Source organism: Mus musculus, chromosome 16, assembly GCF_000001635.26.
Source record: "Mus musculus strain C57BL/6J chromosome 16, GRCm38.p6 C57BL/6J".
Classification (NCBI taxonomy): domain Eukaryota; kingdom Metazoa; phylum Chordata; class Mammalia; order Rodentia; family Muridae; genus Mus; species Mus musculus.
In genome coordinates, this window is record NC_000082.6 from 87,461,138 (window position 1) to 87,474,790 (window position 13,653).

Here is a 13,653-nt window from a genome sequence, read left to right on the forward strand (position 1 = left end):
CCATAGTTTCTACTCCTGGTGGGATGAGCGCTGCTCAAGAAGGACGAGGTGTAAGTGGGGAGCTTTTGGCTTCTCTGGGAACTAGCATAGTGTCTGTAGTGTGTGTTACGGAAGGAATGCAGAGCTTCTTTTCCTGTCCTTCAAAGATTAAAAAATAGATATATGATAGATAAAAGGCCTTATTTTAATTAAAATAGAGAAATGGGAATGATTTTATAGATGTGATTGCATTTAGGTCATCAAAATAAAATATCTGCCCTTGCAAGATGCCTCAAACGCTTAAGAGTTCTGGCTGTGTGGTCATAAGGACTGGAGTTAGGATTGCACATCATCCAGGCTTCCCACAAATACTCCAAGCTGTCAGCACTCCCCTGGCCTCCAGGCCTCATCTGCATGCACATACATCCATACACATCCACACATATACGTAGAAAAAAAAATCCTAAAAAACGTCAATTTTAAATTTGTGAAAGGCTTTCTCAGCAGAGTTTGGATGTACTTAGTGGTGCTGTTGGCCAGTGTGTGAGGACACAGCCGTTCCCTAGGACCATAGAGAAAACCAGAAGCCGGGAAAGTGCTGCTGCTTCTACTGACATCCCTGTCTCCTTGGGACTGATGGTTTTGAGGGCAGAGAGCTCAGTTGATAGAACCCTACCCTGCCACAATCACACACAGACATCCTTCTCAAAGAGTCTCATAATATTCAAATGAGTGTTCTGATAGCCTGAAAGCTAATTTACTGTTGAAATTTGGATACAGTCAATATTAACAATAAAAAGACAAATTTAATCTTATGTATTGCTTTTTTTTTTTTTAATTTTCAATAGAACCAGTGTGCAGACACCTTAGAAAAGGGTTGGAACAAGGTAATTTGAAAAAAGCTTTAGTAAATGTGGAGTGGAATATCTGCCAAGACTGTAAGACTGACAATAAAGTGAAAGATAAACCTGAGGAGGAAGCAGAAGACCCTTCGGTTTGGCTCTGTCTTAAATGTGGCCATCAGGTATGCTCAGATTTAATAAACAGAGACTTTAGGAAGCTCTGGGTGGGTCTGTGCAAATGCCAGCAGTCATACGTCATGCTCTCCAGTCAGTGGATTCTAAGACTAAAATTTATTCCATGTTGTGTTTTGGGAGGGTTCTCTGAGGTACCATGGTTGTAACAGTGAAGGGATAGGAATAGGCAGAGGGAAGAAACAGCTCTAACAGAGCTGACTCTGTAGGTTGTAGAGTGACTGTGGCCCTTATCATGTGTCCTGAATAAAGGAAAGGGGTATAGATCTTTGTGCCTGTGCACACAGGTCCTACTCCTGGAGAGAGGTTGTAGTTTTCTGCAAGGCAGCTCCCTTTCTTCATTGGGGACAATTCTGTGGATAGGTGGCTTGGGTTGCTACCACCATCAAGCTACATTCCAGGCAGCTGGGAGACATGACTACATTGATCAGGAATCTGGCGGGTGCATCTCATCACCTACTGTGTGTCATCAGCCTCCTGGTATGGTTGACGTACTAAAGCTCAGGTCCTTGGTCACCATTAAATGGCGGCGTGTTGATTTATGCCTGTCTGTTATCTGTGTGTCTGTCTATCATCTATCCATCCATCCATCTGTCTGTCTGTCTACCTTTCTATTCTGAGATAGGGACCCAATATGTAGCTTTGGCTGGCCTGGAACTAACTATACAGATCTGGCTGGCCTTGAACTCAGAGATCTGACAGCTTTGGCCTCTTCAGTGCTGGGATTGAAGGCTGTGAGTCACCATATCCAACTGGTGGTGAGTCTTAGGAAACTGGACTGACTGCTCAGTTTTAACATGAATCTACCAGATGAGACAAACAACTAATTTTTGAAAAAAAAAATTAAGATTTATTTTTATTTTTATTTGTTTTTGTTTTGTTTTTGTTTTTTCGAGACAGGGTTTCTCTGTGTAGCCCTGTCTGTCCTGGAACTCACTCTGTAGACCAGGCTGACCTCGAACTCAGATTTATTTTTAATTATGTGTATTGTGTGTATCTGTGGTAGATTGTGTGTGCACCTGAATGCAGGTGTTTATGGAGGCCAGAAAGGTTGTCACATCCCTTGGACCTGGTAGTACAGGCACTTGTGAGCCACCGGATGTGTGTTCTGGGGCTGAGCTGTCAGAGCAGTATGTGCCCCTTTTTGCTCAGCCATCTGTCAAGCCCATCCCCCATTATTTAAAAGTTGAAATTACATGAAGATAATTACAGATTCAAATGTTATTTTACAGTCCTAAAAATTTACACACACAATCTTACACAATTTGTTCTCCCAGTGGTAGTATTTTTAAAAATTGATGCAGTACCGTGGCTAGACTTTTGACATTGCTATAATTAATCACTTACATCTCCAGTCTTCCTTCTAGGTATGTGTAGGGTGTCTGTGTGGTATGTGGGGTGTCTATGGTATATGTGTGGTGTCTGTGGGGTGTTGTGTGTGGAGTGTGGTATGTGTGGGGGATGTGTGTGTGGGGATGTCTATGGTGTGTGTATGGGGTGTGTGTGGCGTATGTGTGGGGTGTCTGTGGTGTGCCGTTCTTTCAGTTGTTTCACAGCTAAAGTACAGATGCTGTCAGCATCACATGTGTATATGCTGTATTGCTCTTGTCTAGTTGTTTCCACAGTCCCACTAGCACCCTTCTTGGCATCCCAAAATTCTGGACATTTTTTATGGAGAGGATATAGGGGTTTTTTTTATATAAGTGTATAAACTTAAGCTGCTTGGGGAGGTAGCCTTTAAGCAAGGCCCGTGGATGGGGTTTGTTCAGGTGCCAGGGATGGTGAAGAGTCTAAGACTCATGGAATAGCACGAACCAACTTCTGCAGCTGTGAAACACTGAGTCCGTTTTATCCAAGTAAGAGAACATGGGGGCTAACTGGCAAGGGGGGTTGCTACAGTTGGGGCTTGTTGTACAGGAGTTTAAAAGAACAACTCATGTTTTAGAGTGAACAGTACTTAAAAAGACCACCATGTGTTAGGAACAGTAAGCTGGAAAAGATGCACGTGATGGAAGAAGCTGAAGAGAGCCTTTCAGAGGCTTCTGCAGGTGCAGAGGGTCTGACGGATGTGGCGGATTGGAGTGTTTGTGATTGGGGTGTTTGCGGGTGTGCAGAGGGGACAGACCAAGCCCTTGTTGCACAGGGCAAATGTCCTACCACTCTGTTGATCTGTTTTAATGAGGACTGGAAAGTACAAGTAGTTGAAAAGGAAGAGTAATTTTAGTGCTAACATGCCCTTTTCCATGAATATTCTCAGTTGCCTATAGATATTTAAACTTCAAAAAAAAAAAAAAAACCCTCCAGACTCTGTAGAGTGTATTTTGTATATCTGTATTTATTTCACGTGTACATGTGTGTGCACAAGCAAGGGAGGAATCATGCCCAGATGTGCCACAGTGGCGGTCAGAAGACAGAGGGAATATGCTCTCTCTAGTAGGTGCTGGGAAGTAAATTCCCTGGAGCGCTAGCTATCTTTTGGAAGTTATAAGGATGACAGAGCTCTTGAAGTACTTCTGTCTTCATGATGGGTTATAAGTTAGTTTGGTGAGGTTCTGGCGTTGAGGCTGTGATTGTTGCTCCCCAGGGCTGTGGCAGAGATTCTCAGGAGCAGCATGCCTTGAAGCACTACACGACACCGAGATCCGAGCCTCACTACCTGGTGCTCAGTCTGGACAACTGGAGCGTCTGGTGAGCTTCGACTCCTTCTCTTCTCCTGTCGACTAGAGATGGTTTAAAATGCCAGAGAATGAATCTGCTGAAAGAGTTTAAGAGCGAGAAGAGTAAACTTGCACATGTTTGTCATGTAGTGCTGCGTGGGAAAATGGAGCACAAGAAGGCGTGGGAACTAGCACCTCCTGTGTCTTTCCTTGTAGAGTTAATTGGTTTTAGTTTAAAGACAGGGACAGGAAGCACACATTTCAAATACATGAGAATATAGTACAAGGATAATGAATTTCCACAAAACCATTGTCAGGCCATTTATGATGCTGTATCTTCTAGATTGTAATATGATTAACCGTCTTTGCAGCAATATTCCTCTGAGTATCATCTGTCACTTGTCAACTTTGTTAATTTTCTTGGCCTTGGCCTGCAGTTTAAATGATGTGTGCACAAGACTGTGTAGTCCATACATATTGGAGTGCATGTTGTGTGTGCAGAGGCCCAGCAGTGCCTCCCAACAGTTGCTCACCTCCTTACTATGTGAGACCTTCCCTCCCTTGAGGGGAAGTTAGTGGGTTCTTGTTTGTTGTCTGGCTGGCCAGGGGCCTCACTGGATAATACTGGAATTACAGGTAAGTGCATGTGTATATAGGGCATCAGACCCAGCTTCCCATGCTCTGTAGCAAGTGCTCTTAGACACTGAGCCATCCATCCCGAAGTCCTCACCCTGGGCTACGGTGTGAGAGCGCTTGCCTAGCCTGCACGAGACTTTGTGTTCCATTCCTAGAACCTTATATGGGGACAAAGTGACAAAGATCACTTCTATGATTTTAATGATGCTCCCTGTGTTTGGAATTTCTAGTCTACTTAGGCGTAGCTGTAATTGTGGTGAATTTTATTAATAAACCAGACTTAAAATGTGCTTAGTTGTACTAAAACACATTTTAAGACTTATTTTTATGTTTAACTCTGTATATGTCTGTGTGTAGATTATTTCATGAGTACAGGCACCTGCAGTTATAGGATTCCCAGAGCTAGAGTTACAGGTCCTGGGGACCAAACTTGGGTCTTCTGGAAAAATAGTACATGCTTATAACTACTGAGCTGTCTCTCCAGCCCTCACGGAAACCGTTTTTTATTTTCAGTTTCTCTCTACAATTTTAGATTATTAAGTGTGTGATATGTTTGTGTGTACATGTATGTGCGCATGTGTGAGCCCTGTTGTGCAGCATTGCCATAGTGCATGTGTGGAAAATCAGTTTTCTCCTCCACTGGGTTCTGGGGGTTAGAGTCAGGTTGCAGGATTTTGAAGCAAGCACTTTTATCCACCAAGCCGTTGCCAGCCCTACTTTCATTGTTTTTAGTAGAGTAATTTGATAATTATGATTTGTCCCTCCCTCTCGTAGTCGTCAGTGTGTCGATTTTCTTTCTCTGGTTATAGGTGCTACAAGTGTGACGAGGAAGTCAAGTACTGTAGCTCAAACCGATTGGGCCAAGTGGTTGATTATGTTAGAAAACAAGCTGGCGTAAGAACTTCAAAACCAGGTAAAAACCCAAACCAATATGTTTCTTACTAGATATAACAATGTTGGATTTGTATAGCTGCTTTTATATACTGATTCCTTTACCAGCCCCACCTCCCTATTTTTTTTTCTTTTCTTTTGAGACAGGTCTTTATATGTAGCACTGGCTATCCTGGAACTTGCTATGTAGACCAAGCTGGCCTTGAGCTCACAGAGAATCCTTCTGTCTCTGCCTCTTAGGTTCTGGGATTTAAGGCATGCAACACCATGTCCAGCCAGCCATTCATGTACTTTGTGAGATCAGATCTGTCGGTAGATCAGGTTGCCCTTGAGTTTGTGAGTCAGTTGTCTCAGCCTTCTGATTACCAGGCTTACAGGGGCCTGACCCACACCTGGTTAATAACCTTACCTCCAGTATTACACATAGCAGGTAATATTAGTTGTGACTTGTTTTATTTTTGGTGGTACAATTAAATAGGATGTGAGAAATGATCTAGCCATATGTGATAAAGGGCCTGGACTAAGGTCACTAAAGGTCAAAGGCTTCTTCTCATGACTCCAGCCTAGAGCTATAGACATTATTATAGACATTGTACATGCATGTATGTGTCTGTGTCTGTTAGAGAGAGAGGGAGAGAGAGAGAATTAGAAGGATTTTCTTTTTCTGATTTTCTTTTATATTGCAAATAGTTTTTAATACAATATATTCTGATTATCGTTTCTCCACTCCCAAGCCTCAACCCCTCTCAGAGTCTCTTCCTAGCTCCTCCCATACAAATCTATACCCTTTCTCTATCCTTAGAAAACAAACTAGAATCTAAAGAGGACTACGATAAGACAAAACCAAACTGGAATAGGACAAACAAAACAAACAAACAAAAAATCTAGCCAAAGGACAAGCACAAGAACCACATTGAGAGACAGAGATGCCCGCACACACAGAGACACACTTGCCCGCACACACAGAAACTAGAAATCATAGTGAGTACTCAAAGGACCTGCCAGTGCGGGAGGAAAGGCTCTCATAAAGCATTAGAAGACAACCTTCAGGAGGATTATTTTGTGTTGGTCATTTACTGCTGGGCATGGGGCCTGCCTTTTTGTTTTCCCAGTGAGGCTGAGTTTCTCATTTTCAAGTGGTTACCAATTGGAGATAGCTACTGGGTTAAGGATTGGGTCATGTGTCTACTTCTACTATGAGAACTGGGACCCCATCTGGTGCAGACCTATCCACTCCCTGTGCTCTGGAATCTCAGGAGATTTGGGTGCCTAAAGGTTGCCTCATAGGGAGTGCGTTGAGACCCTGTCAGGTCTGGCCACGTTGGATCCTAAGTAGAAAGTGTTTCTAGATACTGGGAGTTGACACAAAGAAATAGGGAGGGGCTAACAAGGAAGGATACTGAGAGGGTCCACAAGAGGGAGGGAAGCTGGGTGTGCTATGAAGGTCTGCATGGTCCCCTGGGAATGGGGGGAGAGACGGGAGAGATTACAGCAGATGGTTTACTAAAAGCTGGGGACAAGATGGAATTGGGATTTGAAACTGAAAGACAGCTTGGAGAGTGAAGAGCACCTACCTGGTTCCCTGACTGTCTTGTCCAGTGGATTTCCAGGGAGTGCCTCCTGCTATTGACAGGCTAAGACAAAGGGATGGGGTCGGGGAGGAAAGCTGTAGATCTGCCCAGGCCCCTGGGAATGGAGGTAGACAGGAAAGAGGCTGTAGCAGATAGATGGTCTACAAAGCTGGAGATAAGATTAGGGGATGGCAGTGGAGAACTGGAAGGTGAGTGAGGATTGCTTACCTCATTCCTGGCCTGGCCTGTGTGGGCAGCAGGTTTTGCGGAATGTCTATACAGACTTAACTATACTATAGTGTGATATATTCATAATTGAGAAAATTCAGTCTCTCTGTTAAATAAAATGAGCATACACACACGTTGATTTTTAAACAAAGGAATTTTGTTTTGGAGACTTGGTCTTTTCTAACTCTGGCTACACACAAGCCTGGAAGTCATATAACTCTGTCTGCCTATGCCTCCTGTCTTAGTCAGGGCTTCTATTCCTGCACAGACATCATGACCAAGAAGCAAGTTGGGGAGGAAAGGGTTTATTCAGCTTACATTTTCCACATTGCTGTTAATCACCAAAGGATGTCAGGACTGGAACTCAAGCAGGGCAGGAAGCAGGAGCTGATGGCTTGCTCAGCCTGCTCTCTTATAGAACCAAGACTACCAGCCCAGAGACAGCACCACCCACAAGGGGACCTTCTCCCTTGATCACTAACTGAGAAAATGCCTTACAGATGGATCTTGTGGAGGCATTTTCCCAACTGAAGCTCCTTTCTCTGTGATAACTCCAGCCTGTTTCAAGTTGACACAAAACTAGCCAGTACACCTCCCAAATGCTGGGATTAAAGGCATGTGCCACCATGGCAGCCCGGAGATAGGGTTTTCTGTAGCCAGTACTGATCTTACATATAGTCAAAGAAGGCACTGAGCTTTTGATCCTCCTGTCTTTACCTCTCAAGTAATGGGCTTATAGACACACTATCACTCTTCAGTTTTATGAGGTGCTAGGAATCAAATTCTATGCATAATTTATGCTAGGCAGGCATCTGTCTGTCTATCTACCTACCTATCTACCTACCTACCTACCTGCCTGCCTACCTGCCTGCCAGCCTACCTACCTACCTACCTATCTAGCTATGGTTTTCAAGACTAGGTTTCTATGTATAGCCCTGGCTGTCCTAGAACTAGCTCTGGCCTCAAACTCACAGAAACCCACTGTCTTTGCCTTCTGAGTGCTGGGATTAAAGTGTGTGCCACCCCCCCCACCCCCCTGGCATTTGGCATTTGTGACATTTTCTAATGGTTAGGCTATTAGCTGCTTCCTGAGAATGAAGTGAGCTGGCCTTGTGTGGAGTGTTTGCTTTAAGCTTCTCTAGTTACCTGTGTTGAGAGGTACCTTTTTCAAGGCAGGTTTTTATTGATGTCAGAATTGATTTTTGGTCAGTAGAGTTCATTTAAATACATTATGCTCTCATTTTCTGTGCTCTAATTCTACATGGTAAGATTCATTCATGTACAGGAATATTTATGTAATAAATGGAAGATTTTATATCAGAGCCTATGCTACTTTTACACTTGTCAAACTTGCATATATTATCAGCTCTGAATGTTTATCACTTCTGTGAGCTTACCACTACTTATTGTCAGTCAAATTGATGCCAATAATCGATACTAGTTAAAATGAAAAGTTTTATTGTGGATTTATAGATGTCACTTAACATTTGGCATGGTTATATTCTGTACTTTGCCAAATCCTCTTCTTCTCCTTTTTAAAGCAGAGAAAAATAATGGACACATTGAGCTCGAAAATAAAAAATTGGAGAAAGAGAGTAAAAATGAACAAGAGAGAGAGAAATCGGAAAACCTGGCTAAAGAAACTATTCCCATGGACTCTGCTTCCCAGATAACTGTGAAAGGACTCAGTAATTTGGGGAATACTTGTTTCTTCAATGCAGTTATGCAGGTAACAAAGTTATCTTTTCCCCTAAGCTCTGACACTTAGTGTTGATTTTTATCTTCCCTGTGTGAATTCTGTGTATTCAGTGTAACAAGTGGTTACAACATGCAATAAAACACTGGCAAGCACTGGTGGTAACAGAGTTTCAAACAGTCGTGGCCCTGCTTTCATGAGGCATGACTTTGCATCAGGGAAACACAGGGTAGCCTGGTTCAGAAAGAAGTGTGTAGTTGGAGTGGTAGCAAGTGATGAGAGTTATTGCTGGGATTATTTCCACCCTAGTCCTAGCCGGAGGACGCAGCTCTGAAGTGCTGTGTGCTGAGACCTGATAACATGAGCTGTGGTGTGTGTGGAGAAGAGCTGCAGGCTTTCCTCTCCTAGGTAGAGATCGCAGAGACGCAGTGTTGGTTGTAGTTTTCTGTTTTGGTAGACTAAGCACTTAATGTTTGAATGGCTTGACGATACACTTACCCCTTTGCTTCCATCCTGCTTTGTAGAACTTGTCACAAACGCCAGTGCTTAGAGAACTACTAAAAGAAGTGAAGATGTCTGGAACGATTGTAAAAATAGAGCCACCTGATCTGGCACTAACAGTATGTATTTGATGTGACTTTACGCTTTTATTCTTGAGAGACGGTCTCACGATATACCTCTGTCCTGCAATTCGCTGTGTGAACCAGGCTGGCCTTGAATTTAGAGACCCACTGCTCTGCCTTATGAGTACTGGGATTAAAGGCATGCACCAGTATACCCATCTCCTTATTCTGTATAAGATACAAGATGGTTTCTTGCTATAGCCCTGGCTGACCTAACGGTTCCTTTGTACCTGAGTTTGACCTCATGCCTTGGCAGGCCTTCTGTCTTAGTTTTCCAGTTCTGAGAGTACCTCAGCATGCTGAGCCAGATTTTTAAAATAACTGACCCAGAAAGATTTCTCTGTAGTTAAAGTCCCTTGCTGCCAAGCCTGCTGATGTAAGTTCAGTCCATGTGAATCTCACGGTGGAAGCTGAGAACTGACTTCCCAGATTTTTTTTTCCTGAGTTCCACACTTGTCACAGCACAGCACGTGTACATATTTCAATATACAAAACGAATGCATGTAAAAAATTGTTTTGTAAGTATCTTCTTTATAAATATACATATTCCAAATAAATTATTTTGAGGAATTAAAACTTGTCTCTACCTTCTTGTTTGGTTTTATTTCAGTTTAAGTTAAATAATTTAGAAACACTTTAGGGCTAATAGCTGCTACAAGAACAAGAACTTAATGTTTACTGTCGTTTGCTCTGTTTTCTGTTTTCTGTTTTCTCTCTCATGTTCTGTGTTCTACATTGGGAATGATGATAACTGTGAAGCCGGAGGCCTGCACTGTTGTTTTTAAACATCTTTCCATGTGACTCAAGTGCTGTAGCCAAATGCATTTTACCTTATCTGTTGTTATTAGATAGGTTTTGCTTTTGCTTTCTCAATTCTTAGGTAATAAGGTCCTGGCCATTTCAAACTAAAATAAACTTCAATTTCCCTTTTAAACTTTGTATTTAAATTTGTGTGTGAGGCATGTGCGTGTGCCTGTGACACGGTGTACATACGGAGGTCAGAAGAAAACTTGTGGGTGGATTCTTACCGTCCACGTTTACAGAGTTCTGGGGATCGAACTCAGGTGTCAGTGAGTGCTTCAACCACTGAGCTGTTAGCTGCCCAGAGCTGAAGTTTTGAGCATATAGTTTCCATATCTCTTGATGTACATATTGGATGTTTACATTGGTCAGCTCTGTCACGATCATCGGCTTGTCACGTATTGGTTAAATAAATGATTCCAGTGTTTGACTAGCATTCCCTTTATTCCCATTTGCAGGAACCTTTAGAAGTAAACCTCGAGCCTCCAGGTCCTCTTACTTTAGCCATGAGCCAGTTTCTCAGTGAGATGCAAGAGAACAAAAAGCGAGTTGTGACACCTAAAGAGCTCTTTTCTCAGGTCTGTAAAAAGTGAGTATCCACTTGTTTGTGCTTTCAGTGCGTCAGTGAGATGCTGAGAAAGGTTTATGACAATAGCACCAGCACCAACTGCACCAGCATGGTTCATGCTGATTGAAAAGCAGCAGTTTGTGTGGTAATGAAATCTACCTAGGCTCTTCGTACAGCAGACACAGGTTTGAGAAAACTCTGACACTGTTACTTTAAGACTTTAGTAGACTCATCCTGCTTTTCTGTGTGTTTTCTTTAGAGCAACACGTTTTAAAGGGTACCAGCAACAAGACAGCCAGGAGCTGCTTCGCTACCTACTGGATGGGATGAGAGCGGAAGAACACCAAGTTAGCATACTCTGAGAATCTCGTTTGTAATCTCATGGGCGCACTTGCCGTTTCTGGCCAGTCCCAGAGGCCGCTGTGCTTTTAAACACTTACTTTATACCAGGGTTTCCAGCCAATGTGCTTCTTCATTTGGGACAAGTGAGCAGGATTAGAATGATTCTCGTAAATGGAGATTTTCTGTTGACTGCAGCAATCCCATCTTTAAGGACTCTGATACACTAGACTCCGCGAGGAGAGATGCAGAACACTGGAAAACATTTCTCCCCAGACAGTCCTTGTTGCAGCATACTCTTCCTGAGTATGGCTTACTACAAGTGCTGAGTCTGGGAAGTATTTTCACTTTAGTTAGAGTCAGGAGATGCATTTTTAAACTAAACACTTTTGTTAATTACCAGGATATATAGTGCATTTTGGAGGTATGAGTTTAATTAATTATACTAGTAACAGTAATAATAACTCATTCAGTTTTCCATTTAAACCAGGCAGTTCTGTGTCTCATATGAACTACCTTTTATAGTTCTTGCAGCCATCCTATGAGTAGACTGTTCTATTACTCCGTAGGCTGGTGTAGAAATGTCCCATCCTTAACTCAGGAATGACACAGCAGTAAGTGTTGGGGCTGGCTCTTCTAGCTGCAGCATAGCCTCACTAGCACTGAGTATCTCAATGTTTTCCTGAAGTGGTGGTGTGCCCTAAGAAGCGGTGTTGAATAGGCTTAAGGTCTTGAAATGCTAAGACCATCCCTGTATTCAGAGATTTGCTTTGTAGGCTTAATAGGCATAGGTTTTCTTCAGCTCCTTGAATTAATCTTGAAAATGTGATTATCTCAGTAAATTTGTGGAGCTGCATCTTACTCCTTTCTTTAATTTATTACATATTTTCTAAGGAAAATAACTTTAAAATTTAATAGTGTATATATATTCATTTTATTATTTTAGAGAGTGAGTAAAGGAATTCTTAAAGCATTTGGTAATTCTACTGAAAAATTGGATGAAGAAGTAAAAAATAAAGTTAAAGGTAATGTCTGATTTTTTGAATTAAAACGCTATAGTTGAATTCTTCTGTACCTTAGGACAAAATTACTGGCACATATATTTCAAACCCAGAAATAATTTAATTAAAATTTACCCATGTTATTGTTGAGTTTCAAAAATCAGTCCTCCAGCGGTAAATATTTTGGAAAAGCTTAGCTTGTGATATATTCTTTTTATGCATTAATATATTAAGATCTATAAAGATAGAATTAAGATAGCATCACAATTTTATTTTTCTGAAACTAATTCTAATTAACAGGCAGTAAGTGAATGACACTAGTTTGACTTATCCGTAGCTGGTTATTAATCATAAAGCTGTCTTAGCTCTTGTGTGTCATTTAAGGATTTAGGACGCTCTAGCTCAGGCTGCTCCAGAACTCACAGATCTTTCTGCCTTGGCCTCTTGAGTGCTGGAATTACAGGCATGAGCCACTACACTTGGCTTTGTCCACAGAATTTAATATGATGTTGGCATTCTCCTGCATGCTTTCCTATAAAGTCATAACTGCTTATGTGTAACTGCTGGGCATTTGACACAGGACTGGTGAAACACAAGAAGTACGTTTGATTTTCATTTAAGTTTTGTAAAATGTTAGCTAGCGGTCCCGGTGACCAAGGGTTCCAGTATTAAAGCTCAGGTTCCAGTTACCTCCTAAGAGGTATCTGTGCCTCCTCAGCTTGCCATAGAGCCTGCCTGGTAACAGGACGGTGCCTCTGGCTTCTGCATGTGGGCGAAGACCGCTTGAGTAATGCTTATACACTTCATGTAATTTGAAAATTATGTGACTGGATATTAAAATACTCTCTGACTTTAAGCATGTCAAAAGTATTAATAGGACTGTAGAAAGTCAAATGGAACAATTTGCCTGATAGTTCCCAAGGGTTTTGTATTGTTATGTTTTAAGTATAAAAAAAGTTTATTGTCAGAGCTCATAGACCAAGTTATGGCTATTCTTCTGTTAGACTGCAATCTCCTATCAGTACTGGCTGTCATCAGATGTTAGCGCTGGAACAAGGAGTGATAGGACTGACTAGCAGAGTCTGACCTTGTTGTTTCTGATCATAAGAACAGTCCACTGAGTGGAAGTTTGTTTCCTATTAATAAACAGAAGACAGACAGACAGACAGACACACACACACACACACACACACATGTGCGCACAGACACATATCATTTATAAAAAGGTAATTGTGTTAATTTTGTTCTCAGTGGTAGACTATATACTGTTAACTCCCACAACTTACAAATGTAACACTGGTAATTATGAATAGAAAAAAAACTTTTAGGGACAGGAAATTAAGAATGAAAATTTAGATAAGTTATTTAAACTTTTCCCAATTAACTTTAAGAAATAATTGTAATTCTTTTGTTGTTATAGATTATGAAAAGAAAAAGGCAATCCCGAGTTTTGTGGACCGCATCTTTGGTGGCGAGCTGACTAGTACGATCATGTGTGATGAATGCAGGACTGTAAGTGGGTGTTGTGGGGTGGGCTTGGACACTGAGGACGGACAGACGTATCTAATTAAAGAGGAGCAAGGAGTGTGCCTTTGCCAGGGCTATTTAATTATTGACTACTAGAGTGGT

At 41.9% G+C, this 13,653-nt stretch overlaps 1 protein-coding gene across 5 annotated transcripts in view; it reads left to right on the top strand.

Annotated features, from left to right (window-relative positions):
* Usp16 (ubiquitin specific peptidase 16) overlaps positions 1-13,653 on the top strand; it is a 28,531-nt gene that overhangs the window by 6,153 nt on the left and 8,725 nt on the right. For 2 of the 5 annotated variants that reach the window (NM_024258.2, XM_006523100.2), the window contains exons 3-11: positions 828-1,003; positions 3,598-3,701; positions 5,116-5,219; positions 8,538-8,725; positions 9,217-9,312; positions 10,575-10,705; positions 10,944-11,031; positions 11,970-12,048; positions 13,445-13,536. In NM_024258.2, the coding sequence (NP_077220.2) occupies positions 828-1,003; positions 3,598-3,701; positions 5,116-5,219; positions 8,538-8,725; positions 9,217-9,312; positions 10,575-10,705; positions 10,944-11,031; positions 11,970-12,048; positions 13,445-13,536 (1,058 nt within the window). The remainder of the gene's footprint in view (positions 1-827; positions 1,004-3,597; positions 3,702-5,115; positions 5,220-8,537; positions 8,726-9,216; positions 9,313-10,574; positions 10,706-10,943; positions 11,032-11,969; positions 12,049-13,444; positions 13,537-13,653) is intronic. The other 3 variants (XM_006523101.2, XM_006523102.4, XM_030249306.1) reach the window with 3 other exon arrangements.